Here is a 20,716-nt window from a genome sequence, read left to right on the forward strand (position 1 = left end):
TAGGGCTGGGGCACGCTGGTCCTGTCCTAAACCTCCTGGGCAGAGACACGTCAGGGTGTGCGCACGTATGTGCACGTATTTGCAAACTCACTCTTGTATTATCTGTGAGCGAGTAGGGGCTCTCTTGTGCTGCTGGTTTACTCCACTGTTTGGAGGAGGTAATCCACGCTACACCAAGAAACCCTGGGGTATATGTGGTGAATTTGGTGATTCTACGTGTGTCTATGTATTCATACATATGAATTCATACATACATACATGCCCATGCATATACGCACCCATACACATGTGCATGTCTTGTTTTCCAGAGATTTGTTTTCATCCCGGGGGGCTGGCAGCTGGAAGAAGCGCTGGGGGTGCTACACCCTCTCCATGCAGGGGGTGGGATCCTCCCTGCACACCTCCATTTAGTATTTCCTTTCTCCCTTGCTTGAACACGTGTATGGGCATGAAAATAGGCATGTCCTCTCCTTCTAGCACCGCATTTTGTGCTCCTGCCCCGGGGCACAAGGGAAGGCTGAGTCCCAGCAGGGGAATGGTCCCACGTGGGGTTCAGCACCTTGGCCCGTGGCGGGGGGCAAACGTCACTCCCAAGTGCCTGTGTTAGGTGTTAGGAGGATGCCATCCCCAGGATGGGGTCCGGTGCTCGACATGGGTGACACCATAGTTGTTTGTGTGTGTCGAGGCGGGAAGTGTGTGAACGGAATAAATTTAGCAGTCAAAACACAGGGCCGGTGCAGTCGGTCATTAACTGCCAGCCCGTCTCGTCATCTTGCAACCACAAGGAGCTTTTTTAGGGCCAGCGTCCCGGCGGAAGCGTGGGAGGCCAGTTCCCGGCGACACCTCCGCACGCAGCAGCGGTGCCTGCTGGTGCCATTGGCTGCCCCCTGCCCGGGGCTGGCACCGGGCAGCGGTTAAATGCCCATGCAGCCACTCCAGGGCACACAGCTTGGGGCATTTCCACACAGGCAGCCAGCTAGCCCCATCCCCAGCACCGGAGGAGACGCCAGATCGCATCACACCTCAAGGTAAAGGTTTTGGTTTCTTTGGGTTGCTTTGGCATTGCCCGGAGTGCAAATGGCAATGGTTTGGGGGCAGGGGTTGTAGATCTCCTTGCAAGTTTTGATAAAAAACAGGAAAGACTTGTAAGCTGGGATGTAGGTATTGCTTTGTAAAGGAAGAAATTAGGAGTGTGGCTCTTTGCTCCAGCACGTTTCAGGTGCAGGGTGACGCACAGTACAGTTAGTGTGCCCCGTGGGGATGCGGTGATGGGCTGCTGAAGGGGCTTGGAAAATGAGAACAGAGCTGGAAGAAAGGCCCCCTGCTACTTTACAGAATCACAGAATCATCTCGGTTGGAAAAGACCTTGAAAATCACCTAGTCCAACCCTTAATCTAACACTGACAGTTCTTAACTCCAGCAGATCCCTCAGCTCTTTACCTGCCTGCACAGGCAGCGGTGCGGCTGGGATGTCAGATGGACCCAGTGGCCACTGGGGATGCAGCTCTCTGTGGGGTCATGGGGCTGTGGGGACCACGCTGGGTGGGAGGCACAGCCCTACAGCCCATGGTCTCATGGCACTGCTCACCTGTGGTGCCAGCTCCCCTCAAGGCTGCTGAGCTCAGCTGGGTGGCCCCTGTGGAACAGGGAATATGGAAAACCTTTCCTGATCTTTAATGATGCTTAGACAAAAAATCTGCAAGAACATGGCCAGGTATTTCAAGTCCCAAACTAAAGGGAAATTGCTGCACAGGAGATGCCAGGAGGTGGCACGTGGACAAATCCTTGGCTTGTTTGATGACATGCCAGGGTGAGCACTGTGTGCCAGGACAGCAAGGCTGTGTCAGTTGGAAGGGCTGATCAGTTGGGACCTAGTTACAGCCAGGGGCACACGCAAATGCTTTGTTCTAGTGTGCAAATACTTTGCTCCCTGTTGCAGCCGCAGGGACCACAACCAACATGAGGGCTGCGTTCCTGGTGCTGCTCCTCTGGGCCGTAGCCCACAGTCACCCTGTAAGTACTCACTGGACAGGTACTCAAACCCCCGGTGGTTTTGCCCCTCCAAAGTGCACTGATCACTGATCAAATGTCTCCTGGATACGTTTAGGTGCCTGCCCACCAGCCCGCCCGCCCCCGCCGCAGCGCCCAGCAGGAGGTAAGCCAAGGGATGCCCTGGTCCCACTGCTCGTGGGGCAAGTCTGGGATGGGGAGCCAGCCCCAGGCAGGCAGCTTTGGACCAGGCACCTGGGGGAAGAGCTGCCCCTTCTGCAGGTCTTTGAGCTTTGCCTGTTTCCTCAGTCTTCTCAAGCTGGGTTGGTTTCACCTCATTTCACCATGCCTCCCTGTGCACATTCCCAGTTCACCTGATGCATTCTGCTGCATCAGCCCTGAAAAAGGAGTTTCTGTGCTCTGAACCATCATGATTTGGACTTTTCTGGGTTGCCCTTTTATTGGTGGCTGTTGGGTTTTTTCATCAGCAGAAACAACTGAAGGGCTGAGGTGTGAGCAATGAAAAAGGGCTTGAGCACTTGCATGGCTTAGGAGTGATATATCATCCTGCAGCAGCAGCAGTAGCAGTAAACGTGTCATGGTGTTTAATAAACCAAAGCACTCTGTCATGTTTTGCCTCCAGGACACAGCAAGCAAAGATGACATCAACAAGCTGGGCAACCTCCTGGGTGGTGGAGACGGCAGACATCCTTCTGCCAGTGCAGAGAAGGGGGACAATACCCTTACTGGGGACCCAGCGGGTGGAAACGCCGTGGGTGAGGAGCTGGGTCAGCACGGTGGCCGAGACCAGGGAGGCAGAGTTGGGCAGGCTCAAGACCTGAACTGGGTGGACCACGAGGACGCAAGCCTGGGGAACAGCCTTGGTTTCCTGGTGAGTGGGTAGAGAGGGATGTTTTTCTCGCCCAGGAAGGCACACTTAGCCCCAAATCTGGTATTGGTCTTGGCCTGCATGGCGAGCTGTGTCAATAGTGCTTGTTACCTGCAAGCCTTTGCTTTCTTCTCTGCTTGTCACCTCCACAGGAGGAGGATGCACGGGATGCTGATGATGATGACAACAGAGAGCGCCACGGCACTGGGGTTAACGGGCTTCCCTCCCACGCTGGTGGGCTTCTGGACGAGGAGGATGACAGTGGGGATGACACCTTCGATGAGAATGGGGAAGAGGAGGGGGGCGAAGGTCCTACTTATGTGGCTGGTGCTGATGGGGCAGGCGAACACGGCGGCGATGCTGGCCGAGAGGATACTGGAGCTGGCAGAAGGCACGGCGACAGCAGCAGCAGCAGCAGCAGCGAGAGCATCGGGGCGGACCACCGGCGGTACAGGAACTACCTCGGCAGCCGGTATGAGCGGACCTACGGGCAGAGAGGCAGCAGCAGCAGCAGCCAGGAGGAGGAGAGCTACGACTTTGAGGATGAAGCCATGCAGGGAGATGATCCCTCCGTCTTTGACGGTCCGGGCAGCAGCTACAAGGGGCGCCGTGCTGGCCCCCGCGCCCCGGGCAGCAGCCGAGAGAGTGGCCGAGGGGCTGACTCACACCACTGGGATGAGGGTGACAGCGAGTCCCCCGAGGTGGAGGACACCGACTCAGGAGAAGACAGCCCATCCACGGAGGACAACAGTCAGTCGGAAGAGTCTGTCGCCAGCCAGTCAGAGGAAAACAGCACCAGCCGCTCTGGAGAGGACAGGGATGGGGAGGACAGCCCCTCCAGAGAGGATGAGGACAGCAAGTCCAGCGAGGGCACCGCCGAGCAGTCTGACGAAGAGCTGGGGGAGTCCCCGGAGGACATGTCCCAGGAGGCGGTGAGCACATCGAGCGAGCGCAGCGGCAGCCAGTCCCGGGAAGGACAGAAGGAGGATCAGGAGTCTGCTGAAGACAAGAGTGCACTGTCCATGCCTGACAGTGAGTCCGGGGAAGATGAGGGGGACCAGAGCAAGTCCGGGGAAGATGATGGTGAGCAGAGCCAGTCCACAGAGGACACCGTAGAGGAGTCAAAGGAGGACAAGAATGACTCCAACCCCGATGAAGACACTCAGAGCACATCAGCTGAGAGCCAGAACGCATCCCCGGAGGATGACGGCAGCCAGGAGGACAGTGCAGGCGAGGACAGCAGCTCCACAGAGAGCAACAACAGCAAGTCCCAGGAGGATGATGATGATGACAATGAGGAGAGCCGCTCCCAGGAGGACGCCACCCGAGAGTCCAGCAGCCATGGGGACGACAGTTCTCCCCAGGGCCTGGAGAGCCGCAAACGGCGGCCGGGTGCCTACCACAACAAGCCTGCTTCTGACTACGATGATAACGACTGCCAGGACGGGTACTGATCTGTGCCCCAAAGCCTCATCGGTGCTGGGGGGTATGGGGGGGAGGAGGGGGTTAATTTATTTGCTATATAGCCTGGTTGATTTGTTCCTGAGAAGATGCTGTGGATAAAATGGAGGTGAGTTCATCAGGGATTGACCTGGGCATGCTACACAGGGTGCAAAGCGGGAGGTGATGCCAGACACAGGGAAAAGGCCAAACCACAGGGAGAAAAGCCATTTCCTATGCCAAACCGGCAAGCAGCTGAAAGCTGTGAGTGCTGCAGGGTGATGCTGCCCACTTGCCACAGGGGCACACTGCACTCCGGGAGCTGCATCAGGGCATGCTGGGGAGAAAGGTCCCTGCCTTCACCGCTTGTATTTACCTGCCACTGCCCTAAAAGCCTCTGCCCAGACTCCAGACGGAGCTTTCTGTTAGCTCCACGTCCTGCACATAAGGAGGAAAGGCTACAGCTTTACGTGGTGTGTGGGCTCAGCGGTGTGTGAAGTACCACTTCAGGATGGGATGTATGTAATATTTTGTAAGAAATGTACAGAAAACATTATATTGTATCCTTTTTGCACTTGTATTTCAAAGCTGAAATGTACCCTGTTCATTTCTTTAATTACCATTAAAACCATCAAACTCCAGGGTGGTATGCTTTGAGGTGTTGCTGGTTTTCTCTCCCTGGGGAGCTGGGTGCTGTGATTTGGGGTCAGACTGGAGCGAGCGGGGAGCAAAGAGCAGGCTGTTTGCACGGGGACCTGCAGCGTGCTGGGGTGAAGGGAAAATCAGAGGCTGAGGGGTGTTCCCACCCCCTTATTTTCAGGCTCCCCAAGGGCCAGCCCTGCTCCTGGGTGGCCCTGCAGTGGGGTGGGTGGAAAAGCTAATGGCTCCTATGAGATGGGCTTGGGGCTTTGCTATATCATGGCTATCACTTGCTGCAATGCAAGCCAGGATTGTTCTGCTGAGAGAGGCTGAGAAGGAGATGCCCCAGGGCATGGGGACTCTCCTGGACCACTGGCTCTGGGTGTCCTCGGTGGCCCGTGGTGCCAGGCCCCCTGCAGCAGAGACACAGGTGAGTGGGGGAAAAGAGTTCATTGTGAGCTGGTACATCACGGGTAAAGCCTCTTTTTTTTCCCCTTTCTGTTTTTTTCCTCCCCTCTTACTAGTAAGCAAGTAAACCACACGTTTTTGTTTAAAATCCCATCCAGATGCCTCTCACCTGTTCACGTGCGTATGACGAGCTGCACAGCACGTGGGTGCTGATGCTGGTGGAGGAAGCTGTGGGCTGTTGCGTAGCATGGTTGTGGCTCTGCAGGGGAGTCTCCAAGGGGTCAGCATGAGCGTTAGTATGAGGTTAATGGTTGGACTAGATGATCTTCAAGGTCTTTTCCAACCAGATGATTCTGGGATTCTGAGTGGGTCAGCAGTGTCATTGCTGGGCATTGCAATACTCAATTCAGAACTAGGAAAAACACAGAATAATTTTTACTCCTTATAGCAAATCTGCACTTAATTTGCAGATTCTTTAGACCACTACAAAAGCTGGGAGCTGAACAGCTTTCAGTAGAGTATATGTTTTAATTTCCACCCTGGTAAGCTTTTTCTACTTCTGCATGAGATCAGCTCTGAAATGTGCAGCTTCCCCATGCCACTGCCCTAGGAATGAGCCTCTTTCCTGACTGCCTCTGAAACAAAGACATTGACCTAACAGTAAAGTTTTTTTACTGTTAAGCAGGAATTCTTTATTAGCAGCGCTGGGGTCACCCTGGGGATTCTCCACCATAAGGGCTCCCAAGGACTAGCAAGGGACACCAGTTTACACACATGCAAATCATACATATTCATTAGATTTCCTAGAAAGGGGTGTCTTATGATAATGAGTTCCCAGAATTCATTTACATAGTCCAAGCATGCCTAGTGAAAATAGGGTAAAGGTCTTCGGTGGTCGAGGGAAGAAGTAAGCAGACTTCTTCATAGCGTTTGATAGTTGACCTTCTTTCCAGAGCATGCGCTGTGCAGTAAAGTCCAGGTGCCTCCTTCCTATATCAGCAGAATCATCCTCCCTATGTGGGAGCCTCTGTGTCTCTTTGTTCGAGACCCCCCTTATCTTAGTTTTCCCATTCTAGGTGTTGTCTTGAGTGTCCACGGAAGGCTTTGAGTCTGCTGTCAGTGATTTCTATAGGGAGCCTAAGGAGCATTTCAATCTTACCTAAACAGACAAAGGGACCTAAGGGAACAGTTGAGGAGTCAGGAGTCTTTGAAACAAACAAAGCAAAGCACAACCAAAGCTTTCATACATCACAGTTTAGTCTTCAGAATTGTCAGAAATTCATTTGTTTGAGCCCTTTCATTCCCTTTCACCTCCTCCACCCCACTGGTCCCCACTTCACAGTGGCTACCTTGGCTGTGACTTGTCACTTATTTTTTGGACCCCTTGCATCAGCTGCATGAGGAGGAGCTGGGGATGCTGTGACGGTGATGATGCCTGTCAGGGTCATGGGTACCAAACTGCTGCTGCGCGGTCCCAGCGCTGGGGTGAAAGACAGCAAGCACGGGTTTGGCTGCAACTCAGAGGTGCAAGAAGGGCTCGGTGACAGCTGTCGCTTTGGTTTAAAATTGTAGTAATGATGTGTTTGCTGTCTCCTCTGTGTGGCGATGCAGGGCAGGGTGCTGCTGTGAGCTCTCCCGTGTCCAGCAAGTGGTGCTGCCGCTCAGGCAGCGGGGAGGTTTTGGGTGCCTGCTCTGCCACGGTGTTGGGTCAAATCCCTGAGGCCACTGGAGGTGGTGTTTGCATGGGGACAACTGGTGGGATGGGGACCGGGAGGATTTTTGTGAGTCCCTCCAGGAAAGCAAGGGGTGCCCCAGAGCTCTGCAGTAAGCCCTGCCCGTGAGCAGGATGGCAGAGACGTGGCAAGGGTGGGATGAAACGGGCTTTGTGAGACTGCTTCTTGCAGGTCATGCCTGACCCTCTGCCCTCGTCCTTGGGCAAGTGGCAGCATGGCATAGCTGGGGAGGGGGCCGCTCGCCTTCATCTGCCCCAAAAAGGGATGGTGAGCACTTGTCCTTCTCTTGTTTCATGCACAGAGAGAAATACTGGGCTGATTTGGCTTTAGTTTGAGCAGGAAGGCATGTGTGCCTTGCAAACAGGGCATGCGGCACCCTGCTGCACCCTGTGCTGGAGGGGTGGCCGGCTGCGCTCCCCCCACACATTGGTCCCCTTCCTGTGCCTTCCCATGGGGATGTGCTGCGGTTGCACGCATGTCCCCACCAGTAACGCCCCAAATTTGCCTCCCGCTGGCTGGCTGCTCCCCAAAAGCTGAGGAGATGGTGCCAGAGCTGGCTGCAGTCTGCAGGTCCTGCTGGGATGGCTTCCCATGGAACCAGCCCTCCTGGGCATCACAGTGGGGAGAAACTCAGCATTTCGCTGGGAAAACCTCCTGACTGGCCACAGGGAGGGAGCTTCTCGTGTTGGCCCTGTGTGGGGACATGCCCAGTGCCTGGCAGCACATGTCTGCGAGGACGGGGAGGTTTTTGGGGAGACACTGGTGGAACTGGGCTGTCCACATCAAATGCTGTTCGTCCGTGTGCAAGCAGGGCCACCCCGCTTGCCATCCAGAGGGGCTTGGTGGCTGGCAGTGCATCATGGCATGAGGTTTTGGATGGCCAGAGATAGTATGGCCAGAAGATGCTCGCTTTGAGGATTTGAAGGATTTTTAGCAGCAGTCTGTGTGTTTGTTTTTGGCAGCATGTGCTTGTGAGCGGTGAGCATCCAAGGGGAGCACTCCCACTCTCTGTTGTCATGCAGGCAGGAAAATCATAGCATCATAGGATGGTTCGGGTTGGAAGGGACCTTAGAGATCATCTAGTTCAACCCCCTGCCATGGGCAGGGACACCTTCCACTAGCCCAGGTTGCCCAAAGCCCCATCCAACCTGGCCTCGAACCCTTCCAGGGAGGGGGCAGCCACAGCTTCTCTGGGCAGCCTGTGCCAGGGCCTCACCACCCTCACAGTAAGGATTTTCTTCCTCATATCTAATCTAAATCTCCCCTCTTTCACTTTCCCCTCATCCTATCCCTACACCCCCTGATAAAGAGTCCCTCCCAAGTTTCCTGTAGCCCCTTTAAGTACTGGGAGGCTGCTAGAAGGTCTCCCCAGAGCCTTCTCTTCTTCAGGCTGCCCAGTTGGCTACCATCCATCCAGTTCCTTATTCTCCATGTACCTTAGCATAGTTCCCAGGAGGATCTGCTCCATGACCCTGCTGGGTACAGAGGAGAGACTGACTGGCCTGTAGTTCCCCAGGTCTTCCTTTTTAAAAAAGGGGTTATGTTTCCCCTTTTCCAGTCAGCGGGAACTTCACTGGACTGCCACGACTTCTCAAATATGATGGACAGTGGCTTGGCCACTTCATCCTCCAGTTCCCTCAGGACCCACAGATGCGTCTCATCAGGTCCCATGGACTTGTACACCTTCAGGTTCCTTAGATGCACCCGAACCCAATCTTCAACTACAGTGAGCAGTTCTTCCTTCTCCCAGTCCCTACCTTTACTTTCTGTGACTTGAACAGTGTGGGTGGAGCCCTTGCTGGTGACAGCTGAGGCAAAATGTTGTTGAGTCCCTCAGCCTACTCCATATCCCAGGTGACCAGGTCTCCCTTTTCTTTCCAGACAGGGCCCACATTTCCCCTCTAACATACTTATAGAAGCTTTTCTTGTTGCCCTTGACATCCCTGACCAGATTTAATTCTATCAGGGCTTTAACTTTCCTAACCTGATCCTTGACTGCTCAAAAAATTTCTCTGTATTCCTCCCAGGCTACCTGTCCTTGCTTCCAAGCAGCTGGGAAGGTCAGCTGTGGGCTCTGCCATCGCTTGAGATGTTCCTGTATCCCCTTATGGGCTGACTGTGCGATGAAGTTGTAAGGGTCAGCTTGCCTGGTGGTTACACAAGGATAAAAAAATGCCCATGTCAATGTATGTACTTTTCTTATCCACCCACATGGCATTATTTTGTGCGTTTGGGGGTGGCCTCTAGGGCTGAACGCAGTGATTTACCCAGGAATCAGCACTGGGGTTTAAAGCAGATATTTTAGGTCACATTTGGATTTGTGAAAACACAAGTCTGCATCATCTTAAAAGAAAGGTTTCTTGTTTATTTTTTTGTCCTTTCCAATAAGCAAAAAATCTATTTTTAAGAAATAGCTGGTGTGGCTGAAGCGGTGGGAGGCAGCAGCACTGACGCCCAGCTGCAGCAGCTGGTCTTAGGGTGGCCACGGCATGCAAGCTGCATTTCTTCAACCCCCTTATTTTCCTGGCTTTGGTGGGAGGAACAGAGAGACCCCCAGGACCCATAAAGCACCTCTCCATCCAGCAGCGGCTTTTTTGGCAGCACAGCCAAGCACTGGGCTGAGTGCCATGGCTGGCTCCTGGGCCTTTGTTTGTCTTCAGCAAAATGGGAATATCTGTGGAAGAAACGATCTGATGGGATTGTCTCTCCTGTGTCCCCTGTGATGGATTTCTGTGACGGGAACCGCTCCTCGCTAAGCACGTGGTGAGGCTGGGAGAGTTTGATTGCGTTTCTCTGCCCTTTTCAATGGGGAGGAAAAACCTTGATGGAATCGCCGCTGCCGTCAATCCGAACAAAAGAAATATCTCAGGCGTGGGAAAACAGCCTCTGACCTCAGTGAAACCCCAAAATATTACAAACCTTTCAAATGCTCTAAGGAAATTTTTCTTCCAGCTCCCTTCACTATCATGCATGTCATACAATGGCAAATAGCGTCATCCAACGGCAAATAAGTTCCCCTCCTCTATGGTTCAGACATGCCCTGGGAGTTCTGTGGTCCCCCCAGAACTGCCCCAAGGAGTTGGGTACCACAGCATGGCAGGTAAAGTGCAAGCATTAGCATCTCCTTGCACTGTCTCCCCCCAGACTTGCTATGGAGACCTTAAAGCTGCCGAGAAAGCATGTGGTTTGCAGTTCGGGTTTTTCTATTTTCACACCCTGAAATTCAAAGCTGCAAAGAGATGGTGTTTTGTTTTTAGCAAAAGGCATCAGGTTTCTGAAAAAAAGAAGCTGAACCTGCAACTGGGGAGTGGAGGCAGCACCTGCCCTCTTTTGTCCCAGCCCCGAAGCTGTTTCACCTGCAGACCAAAAAGTAGGTTCATTATAGCATGAAAACTTCCAAAGCCACCTTTTTCCGACACAAAAGAGAGCCTGAGTGTTGCAGCAGACACGTGCTTGTCTGTGTATATATGGATACACAGACAAGAAATGGTGTGCAACCCCTCTATGCACACAATACAACTCCTGCAAGCGCAGCAGTTTCCTGCCGGCACATGCAGTGCGCTCTGCTTCTGCTGCAAACAGCAACTTTTTAAGCCCAAATGCAGGGGGTTTTTGCAGGTTCAAGCAGTGTGTGCAGTGGCAGGGAGGTATCTCCGTGCCATCCAGGTGTCTGGCTGTCCAGGGACACTGATTTGACTTTGGCAGAGAGCTCAGTTTCTCAGCTGGGTGTGCAGGTTGTCGGTGGGTGTCTCTGAGATGAATTCAGGCTCTCTGCTGGCTCTGCTCCCAAAAATGAGGCCATTTGGGGGTTATACATTTTTTTCCTCCTGTTTCTGTCATGTGGCTGTGTTTGAGGGCTCTCACACATGGATGGAGGCAGCAGACTGGGACCAGTCCTGGTAACTTATTCTAGCTGGTGCAGTTTCTTCCTCAAAAAAAAAACAAAAAAAAAAACCCAAAAAAACAAAACAAGCAAAAGACCTGAGAAAATATGGTAGACAGATACTGCTCAAACATGGAAGGACCTGGGTGGTGGTGAGTGCTGGGAGTTGTGAGAATGCTGTGACCTTGCCTCAGTGATTCGCTGGGTTTCTGTTCGCCAGAGTTCAGGCTGCCTCAAAGTGCTTGTGTTACAGACCTACCTGGTGCCTGTCGTGTCAACAGAATTAATTTCCTTTAGCTGGTTTCCCACCTCAGAGAAGAAGTAAAATTATGTGGCAGAGGGCCAATATATATAGGTTGTGTACTGATAACTGAGGTTGATATATGGTGCATTTTAGGTGTTCTCCCCTCTCCTTTTATTCTAAAATTGATTGCTTGCAAAAAAAAAAAAAATAAGCCACGTGCCCAGCTGATGTTGGTTTGCATTTGGGTTTGCACCATGAGGACAAACCTCCCTCATCCCCCATGTAAGGGGGAGGAGGCAGGGATCTCTTATGCTGCTGCTGGTGTACCATCTCCTTGCTCTTCACTTCGCTCCCCAGTCCGTGCCCGTGGCACGTACGCTCCTGTCCCTGACACCACGTGGGGAGAGGTGGGAGCCAGGGTAAATTCTGCCTCCAGTGACCCCCACGCACATTTTGGAGGTGCCCTGGCCACCATGCTGTGTGGTAGGGGTGCCCCTTTCCCTGGCTGCAGCAGCACCTTGGCCTCTCCACACCATTCTCAAAGTGTCCATCTGGTTTTGTTTTCTTTATTTATTTTTGGCCCTGAGGTTTCCTTCCAGAATAGCTCCAGGGCGTGGAAATAGGATGGTGCAGCCCCGACCGCAGCCTTGGCCCTACAGTGGACCCAAGCAGGACAGGAGCATGCTGCTCTGCTCATTTATCACCCTGAAAAAATAATAATTAAATTTGGACATAGACACCATGTCAGCCTGCACCAGACAGGGATGCTCTGACCATGATGTCTCCACGGGCTCAGGCAATTAAATCAAATATATACGCAGTGCCACTGCTGGTGCCAGGGGCTGGTGGAAACCCCAGCAGCGTTGGCTCATGGGGCAGATGACGGGGCTTGGGCACAGCAGCAGCTGCCGGGGGGTTCGTCATCATCTGCTGTGAGGGGGCAGTGATGTGCCCAGGGGGGGCCTGGGGAGTGGGCTGCCTGCCTAACCCCCAGCTCACTCACCAGCATCTATAATGAGCGACACGGCAGTGTGCATGCGCATGCTAAAAAACTATGGGAGCGCAGCGGGGAAACTGCTGCATTGGCACATGTGGGCTGCATGCTGCACACCTGCCTAGTCATACAATCATCGAATCATGGAATCACAGAATCATTCAGGTTGGAAAAGACCCCTGGGATCATCGAGTCCAACCCTCAGCCTGACTCTACAAAGTTCTCCCCTACACTACATCCCCCCACAGCTCATCCAAACGACCCTTAAACACCCCCAGGGATGGGGACTCCACCCCTCCCTGGGCAGCCTATTCCACTCTCTGACCACTCTTTCTGGGAAAAATTTTTTCCTAATGTCCAGTCTGACCCTCCCCTGTTGCAGTTTAAAGCCATTCCCCCTTGTTCTGTCACTAATCCCCTGTGAGAAGAGCCCAGCACCAACCTCTCTGCAATGTCCTTTCAGGGAGCTGCAGAGAGTGATGAGGTCTCCCCTCAGCCTCCTCCTCCTCACACTGAACAGCCCCAGCTCCTTCCCTGGCTCCTCACAGGATTTATTCTCCAGGCCCTTCCCCAGCCTCGTTGCCCTCCTCTGCCCTCGCTCCAGCCCCTTGAGATCTCTCTCGTATTGAGGTGCCCAGAACTGGGCCCATTACTCCAGGTGTGGCCTCACCAGTGCAGAGCACAGGGGGACTGTCACCTCCCTACTTCTGCTGGTCACACTATTGGACGACACTAGTCATCTCAACCTGCCTCTTAAAAATGGGGGTTTTGGGCTGTCACCTGCTGGCATATGCCCTTGATGCAGGTGAGCTGTTCTGTGTTTTGTTTCTAGCTGTTTATCTACAAAGGCAAGATTATTTCCATGAAGCTGTCAGATCCTGTGATTGCTTTTAACAGATACCAAATGCTGCTTTCAGCAAAATAGACTGGCTCTGAGGAAGGATTTCTGTGCAGAAGGGGCTGTTGGGCGTTGGAATGGGCTGCCCAGGGCAGGGGGGGAGTCCCCGGGATCCCTGGAGGGGTTGAAGAGTCGGGGTGACCCAGCGCTGAGGGATCTGGGGGAGTTGGGAACCGTCAGGGTGAGGTTCATGGTTGGGTTGGAGGAGCTTCAAGGGCTTTTCCAACCTGGATGATTCTGTGATTTTAAGAGACTGATGCTCTAAACCTGAGATGTGATGCTTTATAAAGTTGTTGTTGTTGTTGTTGTTGTTGTTATTGTTGTTGTTGTTGTTGTTGTTGTTGTTGTTGTTGTTGTTGTTATTATTATTATTATTATTATTATTATTATTATTATTATTATTATTATTATTTTAAATGGAAACATTTTAGATGTGTTTGGCTAACTTCCCTGCTGGTGTCCCTGCGTGGTGCTGTGAGGTTGCTGTTGCCAGTGGCTTGCCCAGGCAGCACCCACTCTCTGGCCCAGGAGCTAAACATAGGTGCTGGCCACGCAAGGCACTTTGGCACACATTAATTATCCTGGTGCTTTTTAGGGATCTTGGGTGAAAGATGCATTTTTATAGTCAGTTTTCTTTTTTTAAGCAGCCTGGAGCAGCAGCCCTTCAATTACATTAAAAATCGCCTCCCACCAGCACTCTCTGTTCCCCAGCCCTGATGAAATTTAGACTCAAAGCTGGGCACATGCTCACTGCTCTCAGGCACAGGGCAGCCCATGATGGTGTGGGGCAGTGGGAAAAGGGGCTGTCTTGGTTCTGTGCCCCCCATATCCCCCCTCAGCAGGGCAGCCCCCCCAGCCCCACACTGCCTGGTGTCTCTTTACCGGAGGCTGCTGTGTTGGCATCAGAAAACTGCATGGCTTCTTTTTTTTTTTTTTCCTTAATTTTTTTTCTTTTCTTTTTATTTTGTGTGTGGGTTTTCTTGGCCTGAGGCGCCAGCTGAAAGCCATGGCCAGCTCCAGGCCTCCCTTGTAATTAGGGCTCCTCGCAGTGACACAACGGGACTTTGAAGCTGCAGCCCTGGGGTTTGCACAGCCCGCCTTGCTGCTAGGGATGCCAGACCCCTGGGGGGCTTCAAGGCACCTCTCCTTCCCCAAAAACATGAGATCTGCATGGCATTTTGTCAGCAACTCCATACCACATACCTCTTTGATGTGATGGTGAGCAAGAAGGCAAAAGAACAACAAAAGCTTTGTCTTTCTGGTCCTAACCTGGGAATTTGGTTCACTGGAAATCATTTGTTTCCCAATCAAGTTCAGACCCAAACTGGTCTCCCCTGGATGTGCGTGAGGCAAGCGCAGCCTCCAGTTTTGAGCAGAAACATGGGCGTTCAGGTCTTCCACCACAAAGCAGATTTTTCTGCCCTAAATAACAGTTTTATCCCTGGCCAACCTTCGCATCATCGACCTGCTGGAAGGCATGGATTTTCCAGCCCCACTGTTCCCTCTCTGAGGGTTGTAGGGCTGAAGGCATCAGGCAGGATTTACAATTCTCCTTGCCACTGTGGAAAGCAAAGCCACATTCTGCCAAGAGTCATTCCCCTGAGCAGCTGCAACCCGGTGTCATGTCCCGGCATGTGCAGGAGCAACTGGGGGGGGGCAAAAATGTCTAGAAAAGAGGGAGTAGAAGTGCACTGGAAGCTGGGCAGCTGAAATCCCAGCAGGAAATGATCAATATAGGGAAAGGAGAAAAGATGTGTCTGCAGAGGTGGGTGCAGGGGAGCAGCCACAGCGCTCACCTGCCTCCATCCCCTGCCCTCAGGTGCAGGATGGGTGGGCTCCCACCACTGGCCATATCCTGCCACCAAGGTCCCCACCAAGGTTTGGATGGTCATGAAGGTGGCTGCTTTTCTTTTTTTTTCCCCCCCAGGCAGTTACTCTGCTTCGCTGGGGACATGTACAGAGCTGCCAGATTTCATCTGGGGAATACCTGTTTTTTGGGGAGCAAGGGACCAGGCTGGCCCCTGCATGTGTCCATGTGGTTCAGGGGGCACGAGATGTGACGCAGACACATCTTTTGTAGCATCACTGTGGCAGAGACAGCTCTCACAGGGGAACTGGTGACACCTGTATATGAGTCCCTTTTTCTTTCCCTGCCCTTCCCAAGGCTTGTTTCACCTCTGCAGGCAGCCTGGAGAGGGAATTGGTTGGATTTAGCAGGTTTTTTTGTCTAATGGCTCTGCCCAAGTGACAGTGAAGCCAGGCCTTTGAGGTTGGTCTTTTTTGTCTTCTTAAGAAAACAGTGACAGAGTTTCCCAAAAAGGGAGGTAGACACCCCCCGAGAACAGATTTCCCAATATTTATTTTAATTTAAACCCAGAGTGTTATTATACCCTCCAGCCTCCCAACCGTTCCTCTGAGGCCAGACCCTCAATTAAGCGGCGTGGTGCAAACCTCCCCGGGTTTGGCAGCTGCACGGGGTGCTATGTTTGTGCACCAAATCTGCCGGCGTTGAAGTTTGGGGGTTTTCTGGTGCACGCTGGAGGGCTGGCGTCACTCTGGGTAGGGCGGTGACTGACTTGGGGAGGGGAGGGGGGGGGCAAAAATAGACCTTATAATCCTGGTGGGGCAGCAGCAGGAGGAAATCTGTGCCGGCTGACTCCGCGGGTAGCCATCGGTGCTGTGGCGGGGTAAGCTTGCTGCTGCTTTTCCCAGCTGGGTTGTGTGTTGTCGTCTGCTTTTTGCAGGGGGATGGCAGGGCTCAACTTGCTGTTGGGGCTGGGTGCTGCTTTTGGCTCTTTCCTTCAGGTGGAGGGGATGAGCATCCAGACCCTCGCTGCGTGGCCAGGAAAGCTAGCTTGTGGCCAGTTGTTTTCTAGCCTGAGTTAAAAAAAGATGGGGAAACTTCAAGTGCAGATAAATACAGTAACAACTCACTCCAAACCTCAGCACAGCTGATGGTGGGTTTAGCTGGAGGAAGGGTAGGGAAAAGGAAGATTAGTGGGCCTGACCAGGCCCGGGGGGATGTCGGGAGTGTCCCTCACTGGGGGGAGGCTGGGGCACCGCAGGAAGAGTTAGGTGTGCTCCTTGCTGGGTCTGGGATGGAGGAGGGCAGGCTGAGATTTAGTGCTTGGAGGGTGCAGCTGTGACCTGCCCAGAGCCAAGCCTCCCCTCTGGATATGCCTACGGGGGACTCCTTCTATTGGTGCCTTACCACTACTGTTTTTTGTCAGTGGCAGCCTGTAGAACCTGATCATACTCATTTATTTGCTTATTTATTTTTCCTCAATGAAGTTAAACTCCCTATGGTGTAATTCCTGGGGGCGTTGCTCTCTGGGCAAAGCCCGAGCAGGTTGCAGGTCTGTGGGAGGGTGGCTGCAGTGGCCAACTCTCCCACCAGCAGCTACTCTTGCATCTCTGGGAGGGATCAGTTTTCCCCACTCACTCACAGTTGATGGGGAAGCAGGAGCGAGAAGTCACACTCAGGGAAAGCAATGCTTCAGCTGCCAGTTGAAACCCACTTTTCTGGTATTTTGTGGCTTCTTGCAAAAGCAAAATATATTCATAGAAAATGAGGCAGATCTGTCAACAAAAAAAAAAAAAAAAAAAACCTGCGTCTCCGGAGGGGTTGGTTGACCTCATCAAGAGGAGGCTGGAGGTCAGCCTTTCTTCTCCCCACCTGCCCAGGTGGACACAAACACCTGTCTGGTTTGGGGTAGTGACAGTGCTTTCTAGCTGAAAAGCAAGCCCTTGCCATGTTTCGCTGTTCCTAGAGAAAGCAGCCATGAGGACTGCCCTGGTCTTTGCGTGCCTGGTGGGGATGGCGTGCGCCTTCTCGGTGAGTGCCGGGTGGGGGGGGGAACCTTGCCGGGGCTGATGTGGGGTGTGTGCCAACCCAGCCTTTCTCCCAGGTCAAGAGCTGGCTGCGGCGAGCCAAGTCAGACGATTCAGAAGAGAACGCGGTAGGGTGTCCCCCCACCCTGTGTGCCCAGTCCCACGCGGCGCTGGTCTTGAGGATGAGGACGTTTCAGTCACTCCTGTACCCAAGCCCCCAGACTGATGCGATTAACCCCTTTTTTCTCCCGGTAGGTGTTCAAGAACAGGCACCGGTATTACCTGTACAGATACGCCTACGTGCATCCCCCACAGCGACGGTACCAGGTGGGTTCTTCAGAGGACTTGCTGATGCTTCACCGCTCACCAAATGCAGAGACATTGGCCCAAATGAGATGGGGGCACAGTCTGTGCCCCATCTGCTACTGGCCTACAGGGCTGGGCTGAGACCGTTGTGTTTGTGACACTAATGGGGACCTGCCAGCCCAGCTACGGCTCAGTTTTCCTTCTCTTTAGGGCAGTGACTCTTCAGAGGAAGAGGGGGATGGCTCAGAGGAGGAGGAGGAAGCGGGGGTGAGTACAGCAAACCAGCAGCCTGCAAAACAAACACAGGAATTTGGGAACTTTCTTCGGTTTTGTAGTCTCTGCTCATCATCATGTGTGGCCGCTGACTGCCCGCAGCCCTGCACTCTGGATGCAACTGGATTTCTACTCTGGGCTTTATTTTATTATTTTTTCCTTTTTCGTCTTTTTTAAAAGAGGATGGGCGGGCAATGAACCAAACAACCCTGAGACAAACTTTCCGGGTTTCCATTTTCAGTGGCTCAGAAAGGAGCAGGATGGGCCAAAGGGCAGAAGCAGGAAGGGTCACCCACAAGGCAAAACACACTGTTAGGGATTTATTCCTCTTACCTTCCCCTTTCAGGTGCATTGCCCCCATAGTGCTGATAAAATTGCTATGGAAAATACAGTTACTCTCTGCACGGGTGCGTGTGGAAGGACACAAACTGGTGCTATATTGGGAAATGCACGTTTGTACCAGCCCAGCCCGTAACGCTGCTCCTGTCTGCTGCGTCAATATGAGTTTGGGCACTGCTGCATTTATGAGAGACACCCAGGTCCAAAATTAAATGCCAGGGATTACAAAGGTTGCTTGTGCCTCACCGGATGCAAATACTCAAAAATAATCCAGTGGTCTCAGGCACACCAGTGCTTTGAGACAGGGATCTGGCATGCTTGAAAACCTATTTGGCGGGTCTAATCACATTTTTTTAAATTTGTATTTTAATTTAATGATTTGAATGCTAATTTCAGGGATCTTTTCAACAGGAGCATAAGTCTGGGCATCTGGTCTTAAAACCCTCTTTGGAAGCCCACCTGGGGCTAGGGCACAGCACAGGGTGGCCCCTGCCCCCAGGCACCTCTGCCAGCCATGGCACATCCCTGCAATTAGCCCCTTCCTGCCTGTTGTTCTCCCCCACCACTGTAATCACTAGGGATAACTTTGACAGCAAGGGGGAATTTCTTTCCCAAGGAAGAAATTAAGTGATATGAAGGAATGCAGCTGCTGTTCAGGGCTGCCCCTTTCGTTGCAAGGGCACCAGAGCAGTGGTCATTCCTGGGCAGGGATGCTGTGTGACTTCACTGGCAAGGGGTGGCCAACAAGATAAAATGAAAAGCCCCAAGGTCGTGGTGAAAGGCCTCAAGGTCAGTGATAGCTATGTAAAGAGAACCTGGCACCTCCAGTGGAGAGGAAAACAGCTTGGGTTTTCTCTGGCATCAGATGCGCCCTTATTTTAAGTGTCTGAGTTGGCCCAAAATACCAGGGTGAGCTTCCTTGGTCTTGGGATGTGGGCAGCGAGGATTGCCTGGGTCAGGGAAGGCAGCGACCCCACATCTCCCTGCTGTGGCTGGGTTCATCCTCCTCCCAGCCTGGAGACAGCTCCTCAGCGGTTCCTCCAGGCTCTGCTTTGCATTTGAGTTTTTCATTGCCTTTTTTAGTGGCTAGACCTGCTCCGCTGCGTGGTCGAGCTGATGGCTTACTGCTGGTGGGGTTCAGGCTGACACTTGGCTTTGAGCTCTTGCCAGCCATCTCCACCTGGGGTGTAGTGTGTCTGCACCTCGTGTGCCTGTGGCTTTCTTTGTTTACTGGAAACTGGAATGGAACAACTTCAAAAGCAAACCTTCAGATGCTTCACAAGGCGAAATGGGTAGCTAGAATGGGAACACCCGACTCCAGCCGCCACCGCTTAACTGCATGGCTTGGGCTACCTTGCTGCAGCTTCTCGATTTCAGCCTGGGGCAAGACCCCTGGGAAAGCAGGAAACTCAGAGCAGTGCCCAAATGATGCGTGGGGATCCTGCAAGCCCCCCTGGCTGCTGGGAGGGCTGTGCTGTGCTCCCACTGCTGATGATCCACCCTGTCCTCCCCCTGTCCCTGCAGGAGCCATCCCATGCTGGCACCGAGGCAGCTGGCCACCTCGCTGGAACAGCCCTTGGCGACTGCCAGGGCAGGCTGGGAGGAGATGTTGCATCACCTCAGCAGGTGTGGTTTGGGGGGGACTGGCAGGGAGCACCCCTGGAGGGGGGGGATGTTCCCTGCACGCTCGCTTGCACCCATAGGATGCCCTGCACTCTGCTTGGAGCTCTGCTGTGCAAGATGTCCATGGCTGGGTCAAGCTCTGGGCATTAACCTGGTGGGAGGGTCAGAAGGGGCACCACAAAAAGGCATTCTTGCCATGCAAGGTGCAGGGAGGGCTTCTCAGCTGGGCCCATGCCTGCCCCATGCCATGCGGCACCAAAAACCTGCAACCTCCTGCCACCCAACTCATGCCATGCTATTCTCCCTTCGCCAGGGCAAGGGCTGCCAAGGGCCCCTGAAGGGGGTCAGGAACGGTGCTGCTGGCAAAGAGGGTGACTCTGAAAATGAAGACAGCGATGAGAATGAGGAGGAGGAGGAGGAGGAGGAAGAAGAGATAGCTGAGAATGAGAATGGTGTCAATGGCACAAGCACCAACACCACCGAAGGGGGAGAGGGACCTCATGGCAATGGCACCACAGTGGCAGAGGAGGAGGAAGAGGAGGAGGAAGAAGAAGAGGAGGAGGGAGAAGAAGAAGAGGAGGAGGAAACTGAAGCCACCACTGTCGCCAGCACCACAGGTGAAGAGGGACTGTCCCAGGCGACCACCACGGGCGATGGGGGACCCACGGATGCCACCACAGCTGGGGAGCAGTGGGAGTACGAGGTGACGGCTGGGGGCCGTGGCCGGGGGGATGAGGGCACCACGGAGGGCAGCTACGGGGAGCAGGATGAGTACGCCCGCGGGGACAGCTACCGGGCCTATGAGGATGAGTATGGCTACTACAAGGGGCATGGCTATGACGTGTATGGCCAGGATTACTACTACAGCCAGTGAGCCGGTGGGGGGGGATGGCCCCGGTGCTGCTCCCTGCTTGCCTCATCCCACTCAGGAATGTGCATATGAAAGGCTCGCTGCAGCCACTGCTGCACACCAGAGAGGATGCCAGGTGGCTCGTGGTGCACTCCAGCTCCATCCCAGGCTTTTTTTTTTTTTTTTTTTTTTTTTTTTTTTTTAAATGAAATAAAGCAACCGAACTGAGCTTGTCTGTGACGAAGGGTTTGCTGCCAAATTTCCTGGGGTCGATGAGGTGGCGCAGCACTTGGCGGGCTGAGGGCCTACAGGTGCTCATGCTGCTCAGAGTTAAATCTCTTTATTCCAGCTCAGATGCACACAAAAGGAGGAAGGAA

At 53.3% G+C, this 20,716-nt stretch overlaps 3 protein-coding genes across 4 annotated transcripts in view; all 3 read left to right on the forward strand.

Annotated features, from left to right (window-relative positions):
* LOC113479585 (AF4/FMR2 family member 1-like) overlaps window positions 1-20,716 on the forward strand; it is a 320,468-nt gene that overhangs the window by 115,146 nt on the left and 184,606 nt on the right. The window lies entirely within an intron of this gene.
* On the forward strand, window positions 785-4,959 carry LOC113479580 (dentin matrix acidic phosphoprotein 1-like). Its single transcript, XM_026847742.1, has 5 exons — window positions 785-1,028; window positions 1,940-2,013; window positions 2,108-2,155; window positions 2,633-2,881; window positions 3,031-4,959. The coding sequence occupies exons 2-5, from the start codon at window positions 1,960-1,962 to the stop codon at window positions 4,330-4,332; spliced, it is 1,653 nt and encodes a 550-aa protein (XP_026703543.1). The 5' UTR covers window positions 785-1,028; window positions 1,940-1,959; the 3' UTR covers window positions 4,333-4,959.
* Window positions 15,733-20,541, forward strand: IBSP (integrin binding sialoprotein). Of its 2 annotated transcripts, XM_026847749.1 has the most exons (7): window positions 15,733-15,804; window positions 16,888-16,952; window positions 17,026-17,076; window positions 17,204-17,275; window positions 17,465-17,521; window positions 19,391-19,492; window positions 19,803-20,541. In XM_026847749.1, exons 2-7 carry the CDS (start codon window positions 16,899-16,901, stop codon window positions 20,361-20,363), a joined length of 897 nt encoding a protein of 298 aa, XP_026703550.1. In that variant the 5' UTR covers window positions 15,733-15,804; window positions 16,888-16,898; the 3' UTR covers window positions 20,364-20,541. The 2 variants fall into 2 exon arrangements, with proteins under 2 accessions (XP_026703550.1, XP_026703551.1); XM_026847750.1 differs by lacking the exon at window positions 19,391-19,492.

The sequence above is a fragment of the Athene cunicularia genome (assembly GCF_003259725.1).
Source record: "Athene cunicularia isolate RWA chromosome 4 unlocalized genomic scaffold, athCun1 chr4_part2, whole genome shotgun sequence".
Classification (NCBI taxonomy): domain Eukaryota; kingdom Metazoa; phylum Chordata; class Aves; order Strigiformes; family Strigidae; genus Athene; species Athene cunicularia.